The sequence below is a fragment of the Cervus elaphus genome, chromosome 15, assembly GCF_910594005.1.
Source record: "Cervus elaphus chromosome 15, mCerEla1.1, whole genome shotgun sequence".
Lineage (NCBI taxonomy): Eukaryota > Metazoa > Chordata > Mammalia > Artiodactyla > Cervidae > Cervus > Cervus elaphus.
The window spans coordinates 29,550,885-29,565,681 of NC_057829.1; the positions used below are offsets into that span (position 1 = coordinate 29,550,885).

Sequence of the window (14,797 nt, forward strand, 5' to 3'; positions counted from 1 at the left end):
AAACCCAGTGTAGCCAAAAATAAATTTTAAAACTAAATAAATAGACATTTGGCTCTAGTGTGTTATTTTTTTTTCTTTAAACACTGCTTCTGCTTTTATTTTTTTATTTTTTAGCCACTCTGGGCAGCATGTGGGATTTTAGTTCCCTGACCAGGGATTGAATTCCCAGCCCCTGTATTGCAAGCATGGAGTTTTGACCACTGGACCACCAGGGAAGTCCCTGGTGTGTCATCTTTGAATGATACAAAAGGAACCAGTGAGTGAGTGGATGTATCACAAGTCCATCACCAACCACTGTAGGAAAACGGTCAAAAGTGTTGCTGATATTGAGACACATACATTTTCACTACCCTTGTATGACTCACACATAGTTTTGGACATGGCTGCATATCGGAATGGGCTTCCCAGGTGGCTTAGTAGTTGAGAATCCACCTGTCAGGCAGGAGATGAGTGTTTGATCCCTGTGTTGGGAAAATCCCCTGGAAAAGGAAATGGCAACCCGCTTCAGTATTCTTGCCTGGGAAATCCCATGGGCAAAGGAGCCTGGAGGGCTACAGTCCATGGGTTGGCAAAGAATCAGACATGTTGTTGTTGTTCTGGTGTCATATCTTTCTTGCTTTTTCATTTTGTTAGTGACTCAGCAACAACAACCACCTATCAGAATGGCTGTTCCAAATAATAGATTGATCAGCCTCATACTGAGCCAAACTAATAGGCAGATGAATGCATATTCTCTTGTCTGGTCACATCAATAGGTCAGTCAGTTGACCTCATACCTTGGTTCGGCCCACTGTCACCTTAACTGTAAGTTAGGGTTACGTTTTCATCATTTGTATCTTCTTGTCTAACTACATTAGCAACTTCTGTTGATTACCATCTCCCTGCCACCATTTTAATTTTATGCTCTATAGTTACACTTGTACAGTACAAATCACTAACACAAGTCCTACTTGCTGTGTTTTGTCTTCCAGTTTTCTTACACTTAGTCTTGCTAAGGGAGGCATCTACATTAACATACTTTTTAGTCTGGGAAGTGACTTGAACCAGCCAAACTTTTTTTTTTTTTTTCCTTTGGCTAAAAAGAAACCAAATCTCTGTATTATTGAACCAAATTGAGGTAGATGGTGATAGAAGAGTATAACAGCTGAAGACAAAAGGCTTCTTGCAAATAACTTGGAACTAAAGTCACAGAGTGAACAAAAGATATTTAAATTAACTATGGAACAAAGTAAGAGCTCTTCAAAAGAAACAAGGCTTCCTGCCAAGCCCCTAAAAATGCCCCCAGGTCTTTTACTCATTCACTACCATTATTTCAGTTTATATGTCTAAGGTTGCTTTATTTCTTATCTCATTCTCTTCCCACCACCTAGCAGACACATAGTTGGCACTTACTGCCTATTCATTGAATGAAGTGGAATTGGACCTCAAGAGTTGGAAGCAATTCTCTGAAGAAGAAAATAAAAGAAATAATTTTAGCATTGAATAGAACCAAAAAGTCTGAGTTTAAGCAAAGGAATTCAGTTTGGAAGCCATAAAAAATGTATTTACTGTAAAGCTGGATTACTTTGAAAGGGTTGTTGTTGAGTGCTGACCTGGAAAACCTGCTCAGGATTTAAGATTATAATATAAAACTAAGACCTATATGTCATTCTTTTTTATTCATTTTTAAAAAACCCCTTACCATACAGGTCTTTTTTTTCCAGAGGGAATAAGGCTTATTTTAAGGTTAAAAAAATCAGGCATGTACTTTTGGCATCTCACAGTCATAAAACATACAGATAAAATGTGTAGGAAATGAGAGCTTTTACATTTTGTATTTATTAATTGTTTTATACCTTCTCTTGCTCACCAAAAGAATTTGAGGTAGAAAATGAGATTGTAAGGTAGAGAAAATAAATTTTCTTCATCAGAGAGATGAAAGAGAGTTTGGTCAACACATAGTAGACAAGAAGGGAGACCCTTAAAGAGATCATGTAGTATGGAAGAAATAATTGAGTAATTTTATGATTTATTTGAGGTCACAAGTACTCTTGCCTGGAAAGTCCCATGGACGGAGGAGCCTGGTAGGCTGCAGTCCATGGGGTCGCTAAGAGTCGGACATGACTGAGCGACTTCACTTTCACTTTTCACTTTCATGCACTGGAGAAGGAAATGGCAACCCACTCCAGTATTCTTGCCTGGAGAATCCCAGGGACAGAGGAGCCTGGTGGGCTGCCGTCTATGGGATCGCACAGGGTCGGACACGACTGACGTGACTTAGCAGCAGCAGCAGCAGTCATTTATTTGGAGCAGGAAATGGTAATCTACTCCAGTATTCTTGCCTGGGAAAAGCTGTAACTAGAAATCAAATCACCAAATTCCCACACATGTGCTCTTAACATGTATGTAACAAATATTTGACATAATTAGTCAAGAATTTTGATGACCTGGTACTGCACAGGTTCAGGAAGCATTTGTCAAGATTACCACTGACCCTCCTGTTTGCTCAGTTGTAGCCTGTATTAGGAAATCATATGCTTCCCCATATTAACGTTGATCTCCAGGAATAATGTTTTCCTATGAGCCGTGAAGATTCTTGCTAGTTAACAAAGGGCATTTTGTGAATCCCTTTCTGAATTGTTCTTTTTATTTGGAAAAAAATAGCTCCTGTAGAAACTGTTTCTGTTTTGATAGTGTGGGGAGAGAGAAGGAAAGTGTTATCTTCTGGTTGATGGCTTAAGAACAGGAAGTTTTGTCTCCGGCTCCCCTCTGTAGACTTTGTCAGCTGTTTACACATAGGAGATGCCTTTCTGGTCCTGCATAACTTTAGAAACTGGCTTCTTTGAAGTTCTTGACTTGATACTTGATAAAGTGATGGAACACTGAATTGAAAAGATCCAGATCTAGAACAAAGGATGACAGCCTTTGAATAAATGGGCAGGTTAAGTTACATAATCCTCTCTGCCTTCACTTGGCATACAAAGCCCTTCCTAGGCTGACTCCAGTTTGCCTTTCTAGCTTCATTTCCTTTGCTGAAGCCTCACCAGCCTGTTTTTCTTGTCTAGTTAACCGTGTGCTCAAACATTTCTGAGCCTTGGCCTGTGTTCTTTGTGCTTGGTTTGTCTGATCCCTCTCTTCTCTGCCTGGCAACTGCTGTCTCTCCAGGCCCAGCTCCCTTCTTCTGTGAAGACACCAAGTAGCAAAGGCAAAAAGCAACATTTATCTAGCAGATGTGTGGAAAGTAAATTAAGGAAGTCTGGAGGCAGGAAGACCAGTTTAGGAAACAGTGCAATCCCATAGACCTAAGTTGTCCAGTATGGTAGCTGCTAGCCACAGCTACCATAAATTCAAATTAAATGAAAGAAGACAATTTGAAAAGGTTACATGCCATGTGAGTCTAACTATATGGTGTTCAGGGAAAGGCAAAACTGTAGAGACAGTAAAAAGGTCAGTGTTTTCCAGGGGTTTTGGGTGGAGAGGGATGAAAAGGCAGAACACAGGATTTTTAGGGCAATACCCTGCTTGATACCATGATGATGGATACCTGTTAATATACATGTGTCTAAATCCATACAACGTATAACACCAAGAGTGGAGTGTAATGTAAACTATGAATTTGGGGTGATTATGATGTGTCAATGGTAGATGCATCAGTTTTAACAAATGTACCATTCTGGTGGGGGGGCGGCGTTGATAATAGGGGAGGCTATTGGTATGGGGATGACAGGATGAGATGGTTGGATGGCATCACCGACGCAATGGACATGACTTTGGGTAGGCTCTGAGAGTTGGTGATGGACAGGAAAGCCTGGTGTGCTGCAGTCCATGGGGTTGCATAGAGTCAGACACGACTGAGCGACTGAAATGAACTGAATTGGTATGGGGGCAGGGAGTGTATAGGAAATCTTTGTATCTTTTCCTTAATTTTGCTGTAAACCTAAAACGATTGTTTAAAAAATAGTCCTATCTCCCAATTCATCCCAGACATAAAGCACTACCATGTGTAAAATAAATAGCTCCCTGTATAGCTTAGGGAGCTCAGCTTGGTGTTCTGTGATGACCTAGATGGGTGGGGTGGAGTGGGAGGGAGGTCCAAGTGGGAGTTATATGTTTGTATACACAGAGCTGATTCACTTCATTGTACAACAGAAACTAACACAACAGTTTCAGTTCAGTCCTTCAGTCGTGTCTGACTCTTCGAGACCCCATGGACTGCAGCACTGCAGGCTTCCCTGTCCATCACCAACTCCCAGAGCTTGCTCAAACTTATATCCATTGAGTCAGTGATGCCATCTGACCATCTCATCCTCTGTCGTCCCCTTCTCCTCCTGTCTTCAATCTTTCCCAGCATCAGGGTCTTTTCAAATGAATCAGTTCTTTGCATCAGGTGGCCAAAGTATTGGAGTTTCAGCTTCAGAATCAGTCCTTCCAATGAATATTCAGGACTGATGGCCTTTAGGATTGACTCGTTTGATCTCTGCAGTCCAAGGAACTCTCAAGAGTCTTCTCCAACATCGCAGTTCAAAAGCATCAATTCTTTGGCACTCAGCTTTCTTTATAGTCCAGCTCTCACATCCATACATTATTACTGGAAAAACCATAGTTTTGAATAGATGGACCTTTGTTGGCAAAAGAACGTCTCTGCTTTTTAATATGCTACCTAGGTTGGTCATAACTTTTTTTCCAAGGAGCAAGCGTCTTTTAATTTCGTGGCTGCAGTCACCAACTGCAGTGATATGGGGACCCTAAATAAAAGTCTGTCACTTTCCATTATTTCCCCATCTATTTGCCATGAAGTGATGGGACCAGATGCCACGATCTTAGTTTTTTGAATGTTGAGTTTTAAGCCAACTTTTCACTCTCTTCTTTCATTTTCATCTAGAGTCTCTTTAGTTCTTCTTCACTTTCTGCCATAAGTGTGGTGTCATGTGCGTATCTGAGGTTATTGATATTTCTCCTGGCAATCTTGATTCCAGCTTGTGTTTCATCCAGCCTGGCATTTCACATGAGGTACTCTGCATTTAAGTTAAGTAAGCAGGGTGATAATATAGAGCCTTAATGTACTCCTTTCTCAATTTGGAACAAACTATCATAAAGCAATTATATTCCAATGAAAAAGTCTTAATAAAAAAGGTTAAATTTAATGAAAGTGAAATAAAAGTAATAATTCAGTTCCTCACTTACACTAGCCATATTTGAAGTGCTCAGTAGCCACACATGGTTAATGGCTGCTGTATTGGGTGGCACAAATGAAACAGAATATAAATAGAGCATTTCCATCGTAATGGAAAGTTCTGTTGGACAGCAGTTGCCCAAAATCAATTCCCCAAGTAGAAATGGCATTCATTCTACATAAACATGTTTTATGTGTTACACCTTAAAAATAGGACGATTCATTGTATGGAACCTTATTATAGGCTGAGTATATTGAAGATCAGAGCAATTATGGATACTGTCACTGCAGTTATGAATGCAGCTTAAAATAATATTTAGTGCCCATCACTTAAGTACTTAAAAATGGCTTTTAAATAAGTAGCCCTTGAATATGTTTTTATTGTCTGTTTCTCTTCTTCATTTACCTTTATCTTTACAAAAGAGACAAAATATTTTAATAGAATTCATTTAAAAAATTAATTTATTTATTTGGTTTGCCAGGTCTTAGTTGCAGCACGTGTGATTTCTGTCTTCACTGAAGCATGCGGGTTCTTTAGCTGTGGCATGTGGGATCTAGTTCCCTGACCAGGGGTTGAACCCAGGCCACCTGCATTGGGAGCTCACAGTCTTAGCCACTGGACCACTAGGGAAGTCCCAATAGAATTCATTCGTTAGTAATTACCTCTACTGGGGTCAGAATACTTGCTATTTGAAAAACTATTTCAGTGGTTTTGCCTGGTGTATTCATGATTGTTTTATCTTCTTATCTTAAATCTTTGCTATATATCAGCCTTCTGGCATTGCTGCCTTTGAAGACATTTTACTTAATTGACCTACATGTCATTTCAATTTTTTCTTTCTCTCAGTCCACTCCCTAGTCCCTACTTCACCCATTCCAAGAGCAAGTCCCATTAACTCTTCTTCCAAGAAAATGAATTCTCCATTTCTACTTTCATGTCTTGTTTTAAGTCACTACTATCATTCCTCTGGATGACTACAGTAGCCTCCTAACTGGTCATTCTGCTTCCTCTTGCCTGCAAAGATCACTTTTCCTTATAACAGGCAAAATGACCTTAAAAAACAAATCAGGACTTTCCCGGTTGCCCAGTGACTAAGAATCCACCTGCCAGTGCAGGAGACACGGGTTTGATCCCTGAATTGGGAAGATTCCACCCAGTGCAGCCAAAACTTAAAAAGGAAATCAGATCAAGTCAGTCTCTTGTTTAGCTCTCCTGCTTCTTCTTGTACTTAGAAAAGATTCCAAATATCTTAACCTGACCTTAAAAAGCTGTTTGTGATCTAACCCCCATACCTTCTTACCCAGCCTTATCACCACACCCCTCCTCACAGAGCTTTAGCCACTCTGGCCTGTTTAAGGCTCTTTGGGTATACCCAAACTTTCCTGCCTCAGGTCTTTTTTCTTGCTTCTCCCTCGGGATTATTCTTTCCCAGCTCCTGCATGAGTAGTTCTTCAGCTTCAGAGTCTCAGCTCTAAATGTTACTTCTTTGTCCACTCTGTGGCTCCCAGCTACCCACTCCAGTTTTCTTGCCTGGAGAATTCCATGGACAAAGGAACCCGGTAGGCTGTAGTCCACGGGGTCGCAAAAAGCTGGACACAGCTGAGCTACTAACACTTTCACTTTACACTTTCTTTCACTTTTCACTCCAACCACATACTGTTTATAGCATCATCTTTACTAATACCTGGCATGATTTGTTGTTGTTGTTTTTTTATATATTTACTTGTATACTATCTCGGTCTACTCCCACTAGGATATAATTTCCATGAGGGCAGGAAACTTTGTTTTTACTTCTGCTCTGTGTAAAGTACCTAGACAGTGACTGCACATGCAGTTGCATTCAGTAAATGTTAATAATGTTGAATAACTGAATACTTTCTAAAGGAGATTTAAGAGGAACTCCCCCAGTTCGCTCACTCTTTCTCTGCGCTTGTCTCTCTCTAGCTTTCTATCTCTATGTGTACACATGGTGTGTAAGATAAAAGGGATTGCCATTTATCTAAGTGTGCGTATCTTTCTAAGCCCTTTATGCTTAGAATGAACTAGTGACTTTTTTGCTGAACTTCATCTTTTCCTTCATGAAGTCATGGCCTACAGCTTTTTGAATGGCTAAGTTTTGTTGGAAACTATAGTGAACAATACATCTGGAAATATTCTGTCATGTTTTGATCTGAGAAGCTCTAGAGAACTAGCTGCTGCTCTGAAAGGCTTTTATTATGATACAGACTGTCTATTGTCTACAAAAGCACTGGCTATTACACAGTGGTATATGTGTCTTGCTTTTTCTGAGCTATTAACTTGAGAGAAAAAAAACTTGTATTCATTAATTCATGCCTGGCTGGTAATTCTTGATAATTACTTATTGTATTATTTATTTTAGTTGCCTTACTGTGCATTTGGGATTTTTTTAAACTAGTTTTTCTTTAAACTCAATAAAAAGTTAAATAAATAATAGGATTGAGAAAATTTCCACTCTGGGTTTTAAAAATTTCATAAATTTCTGCACTGATATCTGGTTCATATTTGTGATTTAACATTCCTAAATAGTTTTATATTGATAAAAGGATAAATTTCACTACCCCTTATATCAAAGTTTGCTTCTTCTATATTACTTTGTAATATGATATAGTTAAAGAAAAATTGACATCCAAGCCCTACATAGGAATGATTTTGAAGAAAGGGTAAGTATACATACCATTTGTAGTATAGTAAATACATGTACAGATGCACACAATCTGGTTAATGTGACAGCATTTTAAATTTAAAAAGATTTTTTAACCATTACTTTTTAGAAAGATTTTGGTATAAAATGACAAATAATTACTAAAATCATTTGATAGGAAATAATTGCACCTAAGTAACCCAGAGTAATATGTTAATATTACTTTTTAAAAGATAAAAATTAAAAAAAAAATAAAAATTTTATATTCACATTTCAGAAAGAAGACAGAGCATACAGATACAGATTCACTCAAATTTTTCAAGCATTAATAAACACATTTTGTTTTATATTCTTTCAGGGTTTTGGCCTTATACATAATGATTTTGGGGTTTGTTTTAATCATAGTGTACTTATTATTTTTATTTGTCCTTTTGAATGAATTATAACATCATAAACATTTTCCCATAGTGCTATGTCTTTATAACCATTGTTTTAATGGCTGCATAGTACTAAGTCTAAAGATAAATCTTAATTTAATTACATGTTCCTCATTGTTGGATAAGTTTTTTAAAAATGTTTTTGCTTTTTTAACTAGCATGGAAGTGAATATATTTATTTATTTATTTATTTTTAAAATTTTTTAAAAAATATTTTTTAAAATATTGTGATTACCACACTTGGTATTATTGCTTATCGGGTATATTCTCATAAATGGAATTCTTAGATAGGACAGTTTCATTTCTTAACACATATTAGCAAATGCTTTTCCAAAGAGAATGTACCAGTTTACATTGCTACCAGCAGGGGGTAAAACTGTCTGTTCCATTAAAGCATGTAGCATTATATATGATTTGAAGTTGCTCTATGACTGTGTGGATCACAACAAACTGTGGAAAATTCTTCAAGAGATGGGAATACCAGACCACCTGACCTGCCTCCTGAGAAATATGTATGCAGGTCAAGAAACAACAGTTAGAACTGGATGTGGAACAACAGACTGGTTCCAAATCTGGCAAGGAGTACGTCAAAGCTGTATATTGTCACCCTGCTTATTTAACTTATATGCAGAGTACCTCATATGAAATGCTAGGCTGGATGAAGCACAAGCTGGAATCAAGATTGCTGGGAGAAATATCAATAACATCCGATATGCAGATGACACCACCCTTGTGGCAGAAAGCCTTTTAATGAAAGTGAAAGAGAAGAGTGAAAAGTTGACTTAAAGCTCAACATTCAAAAAATGAAGATCATTGCATCCAGTCCCATTGTTTCATGGCAAATAGATGGGGAAACAATGGAAACAGTGACAGACTTCATTTTCTTGGGCTCCAAAATCACTGCAGATGGTGACTGCAGCCATGAAATCAAAAGATGCTTGCTCCTTGGAAGGAAAGCTATGACCAACCTAGACAGCATATTAAAATGCAGGGGCATTACTTTACCAAGAAAGGTTCCTATAGTCAAAGCTATGGTTTTTCCAGTAGTCATGTACGGGTGTGAGAGTTGGACTGTGAAGAAAGCTGAGCACCAAAGAATTGATGCTTTTGAACTGTAATGTTGGAGAAGACTCTTGAGAGTACCCTGGATTGCAAGGAGATGAAACCAGTCAATCCCAAATGTTCATTGGAAGGACTGATCCTGAAGCTGAAACTCCAATACTTTGGCCCCCCGATGGGAAGAATTGACTCCTTGAGAAAGACCCTGATGCTGGGGAAGATTGAAGGTGGGAGGAGAAGGGGACGACAGAGGATGAGATGGTTGGATGGCATCACTGACTAGATGGACATGAGTTTGAGTAAGCTCTGGGAGTTGGTGATGGACAGGGAAGCCTGGCGTGCTGCAGTCCACGGGCTCACAAAGAGTTGGACACTACTGAGCGACTGAACTGATGATTAGGGAAAACATCATGTTGATTACTAGTTAAGCTGTGTATTTTCATATATTTGGCTCTAGTTTCAGAGTTCTAATTACTTCACATATTTTCCCAGTTCCAGTAATGTCAATTATTTTTTGAACAGACATTTTAACCCACCTAACTGGATTCATGTACTTCGTATAGTCCTTCAGAGATGTGGCAGTTTATGATTAAGCATAAATAAATAAACACATACATATTCTCAATGATGAATTTCTTTTTTTCCCTCACTGTGCTCAATGATGCCTTCAAATTAATTACTCTAGAGAAGGGGTTATACTTTTATGTTTGCACTCCATGTTTTTATCCAAGTGTATTATGAAATGAAATATAGGAGCAATCCTGATAATTAAAAAAAAAAAAACTAGAAATTTTCTTCAAATCTAGAAGCTTAAATGATAGATTATTTGTGATTTTTCCCATATGTTTAAGTAATATTTTAAAAGTCTGAGAATTTATAGTTGAACTGTGAATCTTTTTTCCCTGTAGGTTGGAAAAGAGACTGTTCAAACCACTGAGGATCAGATTTTGAAGAGAGATATGCCACCAGCATTTATTAAGTAAGTAATTAAACATTCTTCTATTGCTAAGCAGAATAGTCTTTTTGTTAGGAAAGGAAAAATAGTGATTGTAGCAGGAAATTTTAAAATATAAAGCTCTGTTTACAGTTGAAATTTCAGTTTTTCATTTTTCAACACTCAAGTTTTCTACTGTTGATTTTATTAATTGGTATTAAATATTTTTGACATAATTTTTAACCAAACTATGATTTCTGAATTTTGTTTTTCAGAGTGGAAATGATTTAGAAACATTCTGATCTTAGCATGCATGAGTCTGGATTATGTACTAAATACTTTTGCTCAGAAATAACAGTAGATACAAACTTAAAAAAAATATTGTAACATATTTCAGTAGCATTTTAAATTTAAATTTCTAAACATTTTGACCTACCCTATCTAAAGTAAGCAGAGTTACTAACTTTTGATTAGTTAAAGCTTCTTTATGACAGTCAAGTCCTAAGTAAAAGTAAAGGTTGATGCATAAGACAAAAAAAAAAAAGAACCTCTACAAGTCATTAAGAATAAGATGACTATTCAGTTAAAGAATAAAAGAGGCAAAGAATTTGAATAGGCCATTCAAACGAGAGGAAATCCAAATAGCCAGTAAACCTATGAGAAAGTGCTGTATGTCATTAGTCACCAGAAAAGTACAAATTGTTCTATTATAAGCTCCTAAATTAAGAAGTCTGATGTTGACAGTTGTTGGTGTGGATGTGGAGTAACTGGAACACCTGTATGCTGCTGTTGGGAATGTAAATTGGTACAACCACTTTGAGAAACAATGTGTTATTAGTAAAGCAGAAGATAGGCAATTTCACTGCCTCCCAGTATGTTCCCTATAGAAACTTATACCCTTGTACACTAGGATCTATATACAAGAATACTGATATCAACACTGTTCATGATATCTTGTCTATCTACATTGGAATGGATAAAAACAATCATGGTATAGTCATCAGTTGAATATTAGTAGTAAAAAGGAATGAGAATATCTCATTTTAAAGTGGTCAATTTTATGAATTAAAAGAAAGAATGAATCTCAAAAATAATTAGGGAAGTGAATGATAGAGATATAGATATATAGGTGGTGGTTGTTGTTCAGTCGCTAAGTCCTGTCCAACTTTTGGTGACCTCATGGACTGCAACATGCCAGGCTTCCCTGTCCTTCATATCTTCCAGAGTTTGCTCAAATTCATGTCCATTGAGTTGGTGATGCTATCTAACCACCTCAACATATGTTGTAGAGTCCATTTATTTAAAGTTCAAAACCATGTAGAAATAAATTGTGTTGTTTAAGGATGCCTGTAAGGTAAAAAGAGAAAGGTGAACAAAGAAATAACACAGAAGTCTGAGTAGTAGTGTTTCGAGGATGAGAAAGGAGGGCTATATCAGGAGAGGAATGCAGGGGCTTCTAGTGTTAATAATGTTCTGTTTCTTGATTTAACTGTTCAGTTACCTGAGTGGTTATTTTGTAATTATACATAGGCTTTTGAAATTTTCTGTATCTATATGATATATCACAATTCAAGATAAAGCAAAAAGTATTCCTTTATTTTTATCTTCCTTATGTTCTATTATTTTCATTGAGCAGATGCAAAATTTCACCCATATTGGTGCCTTATTTCTGACTTACTTGAGTGGGTGCTTCTGCAGAACTATGTTTTTGTTAATTCTGCAGAGTGTTCATGTGTTAGGAAGTAAGGTACCAGAAGCATCTGTTTTTTGCAGTCTGTTTTGTGGGAGTATCTTTTCAAACTTGCCTTCCTTGAGCTTGGTGGCCTCCTAGGTTTCTTCCAGGTCTAACCAGTATGAGCCTACTTTTTGTGCCATTTCATCATCATGGTAGTAATTAAGAGTCCAATGCTGGCAGTTAAATGTATTATAATTAAACTTGCGTTTACTTTATAATAAAAACACAACTCTAGCTTATACCCATTTATCCCTCACCCCCTGGAAGGTACAGAACATGGTGAGATAGTGTATAGGGAGATTGAATATCTGATAAGTTGGACTTGATGAACCTATAAAAAGTTCCTTTCAACCCTTCACATTCAAGTCTATGAATATCATTTGATTGGTAAATGAATTTCTTCAGGAAACTGATTTCTGCTTGTTCCCAGAAGTCAGTCTGTAAAGAATCTGCCTGCAGTGTAGGAGACCCAGGTTCAATCCCTGGGTCGGGAAGATCCCCTGGAGAAGGAAATGGCAATCCACTCCAGTATCTTTGCCTGGAAAATCCCATGGACAGAGGAGCCTGGTGGGCTGCAGTCCACCGGGTTGCAAAGAGTCAGGCACGACTGAGCAACTAACAGTTCACACTTCACTTCCAGAGATAAACTTTTGAAATATGCTGTGTGCTATCTCACAGGCTTCCTTGGGGACTTAGAAAAATTAAGGAGTACCCTAGTTGTGATGACATTCTCAAAAGAGTGGGTAACTTTAAAACAAAACAAAACTTCATTGATCACCCTTGGTGGTAACTAGGTCCCCAGGCCCTTACTCTGATAATGGAAAATTTAAAGAGTTAAGGATTTATCCTATCTTTTCAGAGCTTCCTCAAAAAATTGAAAATAGAACTATCACATTATCCAGCAATTCAACTTCTGGGTATTTATGTTAAGGAAACAAAATTACTCATCTTGAAAATCTGTCTGCACCCCATGTGCATTGCAGCACTGTTTACAATAGTCAAGATATGGAAACAATCTAGGTGTTCATCAATGGGTGAATTGATGGAGAAGATGTGAGATATATATTATTCAGCCACAGAAAAGAAGAAAAGTCTGCTGTTTGTAACAACATGGATGGACCCTGAAGGCTTATGCTAAGTGAAATAAGTCAAAGAAAGGCAAATATTGTATGATTTGTATGTGGAATATTTTGAAAAATGAATTTGTAGGTATAGAGAACAGATGGGTGGTTGTCAGAGGTGGGGAGGTGGATGGATGTGTCAAAAAGCACTGACTTCTAGTTATAAAATAAATAAGTCCTGGAGATATAATGTAGAGCATGGTGAATATAGTTAATAATACTGTATTGTATATTTGAAAGTTGCTAAGAGTAGATCTTAAAAGTTCTCATCAAAAGAGAAAAAAAATTATAACTATCCTTTCTCTCCAGTGTGTACTTTATTTCACAGTAACCTAATAGCCCTAATTGATGAGGGGAATTCTAACCAATAAATGTGGAATAAGTGACAAATTAGAAGTCATCTTTGTGTAACATTTAATGAAACCATTGATTTAGGAAAGGATCATCTGTGGATGAAACCATCTGGTTTTAACCTTTATCATACTATGGGGGGAAATCCTTGGTTTCCTTGAGGAGTTGGGAGAAAACTTTGTGTTATGACCAACTGAAATAATTACTGAGCAGTTTTTTAAAAGTACACGTCTTAATATGCCACACTCTGAAATGTTACCTGAAAATAACCTGGTGTACAGAAATAATATGACTGTGGTTATCAACCAGATATAGAGAAAAATAAATATTCTGTAGTTTAAAACATCAGGCCTCTTTATGCTTTTCTTTTGAATGCAAAATGAAGCAAAAAATAGCTTTAGTAGATGCCTTGACTAGGATGGGGAGAGGACAGAGCGGGAAACAGATGGAAGCAATTAATGACATCCTTGGAACTGTTGAGTAGGACATTCTTTTGGGCTGTTTGGTTGATGTTTGGAAGTTTCCAGGGCATGATAGACTGGAGCTTCCTCTGCCTACACTTTCACAAGAATTTCTAAATTAGTGTCTGCTTTGGGAACACTAAAAAATAAGTTTAAAAATTTATTCTTAGATCAGTCTCTTCTAGATTGTTAAAATGTCAGGGCTGAAGAAAACAGAAGACTGATGATCTATACATGGATTTATACCTAAACAATCAGATGTAGATGTAGAGATGTTTTTAGGGAAAGATATGTCATTTTCAGATTCTTTGACTTTATCAGCTTTTGTGGGGGGGGGGTCTCAAAATCAAATCATAGTCTATTTGTGTAACTGACAATTAAAGGGGCATGCTGGAATGTCATAGAATGTTTTAGTATCAGTTAAAGATTATACATTTGGGTTGTAACTGTTGGTAAGGGACTTCTAATGCTGGGCAATTTGTTGTTATAAAACTGAGGGCCATTTTAATATAGAACAAGATTTGCGTTGTCACAGGAAGACTTGCTCTTGGGTGGAGCAAAAGTTATCTGATCCCTGACTGCACTGGCAGATAGAGTTTACAATTTACTAATTTTACTGAAGATTTCATTAATAGCCACACTGTTGCACAAGAGGTGTAGGGTTGCATGATGACTGCCATAGAAACTGTGATCTTCATAGACTTCAGAAGTGCCATGGTCATGCTATACTGTTAAAATATTGGTTAGACTCACCCTATAAGAAGTCATTTGTTCCTTTAGAGTCTGGCAGCAAGAGATTCAGCTGCCGTACTCCATGTCTGTATTTTGTGTCATCGTCATCAATCATTGTTATCAGGCAGTGGCAGCAGTGATAATATTTATGT

The 14,797-nt window shown here is 37.3% G+C and overlaps 1 protein-coding gene across 4 annotated transcripts in view; it reads left to right on the plus strand.

The window, feature by feature from the left end:
* The window catches only part of VCL (vinculin), a 108,363-nt gene that overhangs the window by 29,597 nt on the left and 63,969 nt on the right, over nucleotides 1-14,797 (plus strand). For all 4 annotated transcript variants that reach the window (XM_043925024.1, XM_043925025.1, XM_043925026.1 and 1 more), the window contains exon 2: nucleotides 10,220-10,290. In XM_043925024.1, the coding sequence (XP_043780959.1) occupies nucleotides 10,220-10,290 (71 nt within the window). The remainder of the gene's footprint in view (nucleotides 1-10,219; nucleotides 10,291-14,797) is intronic.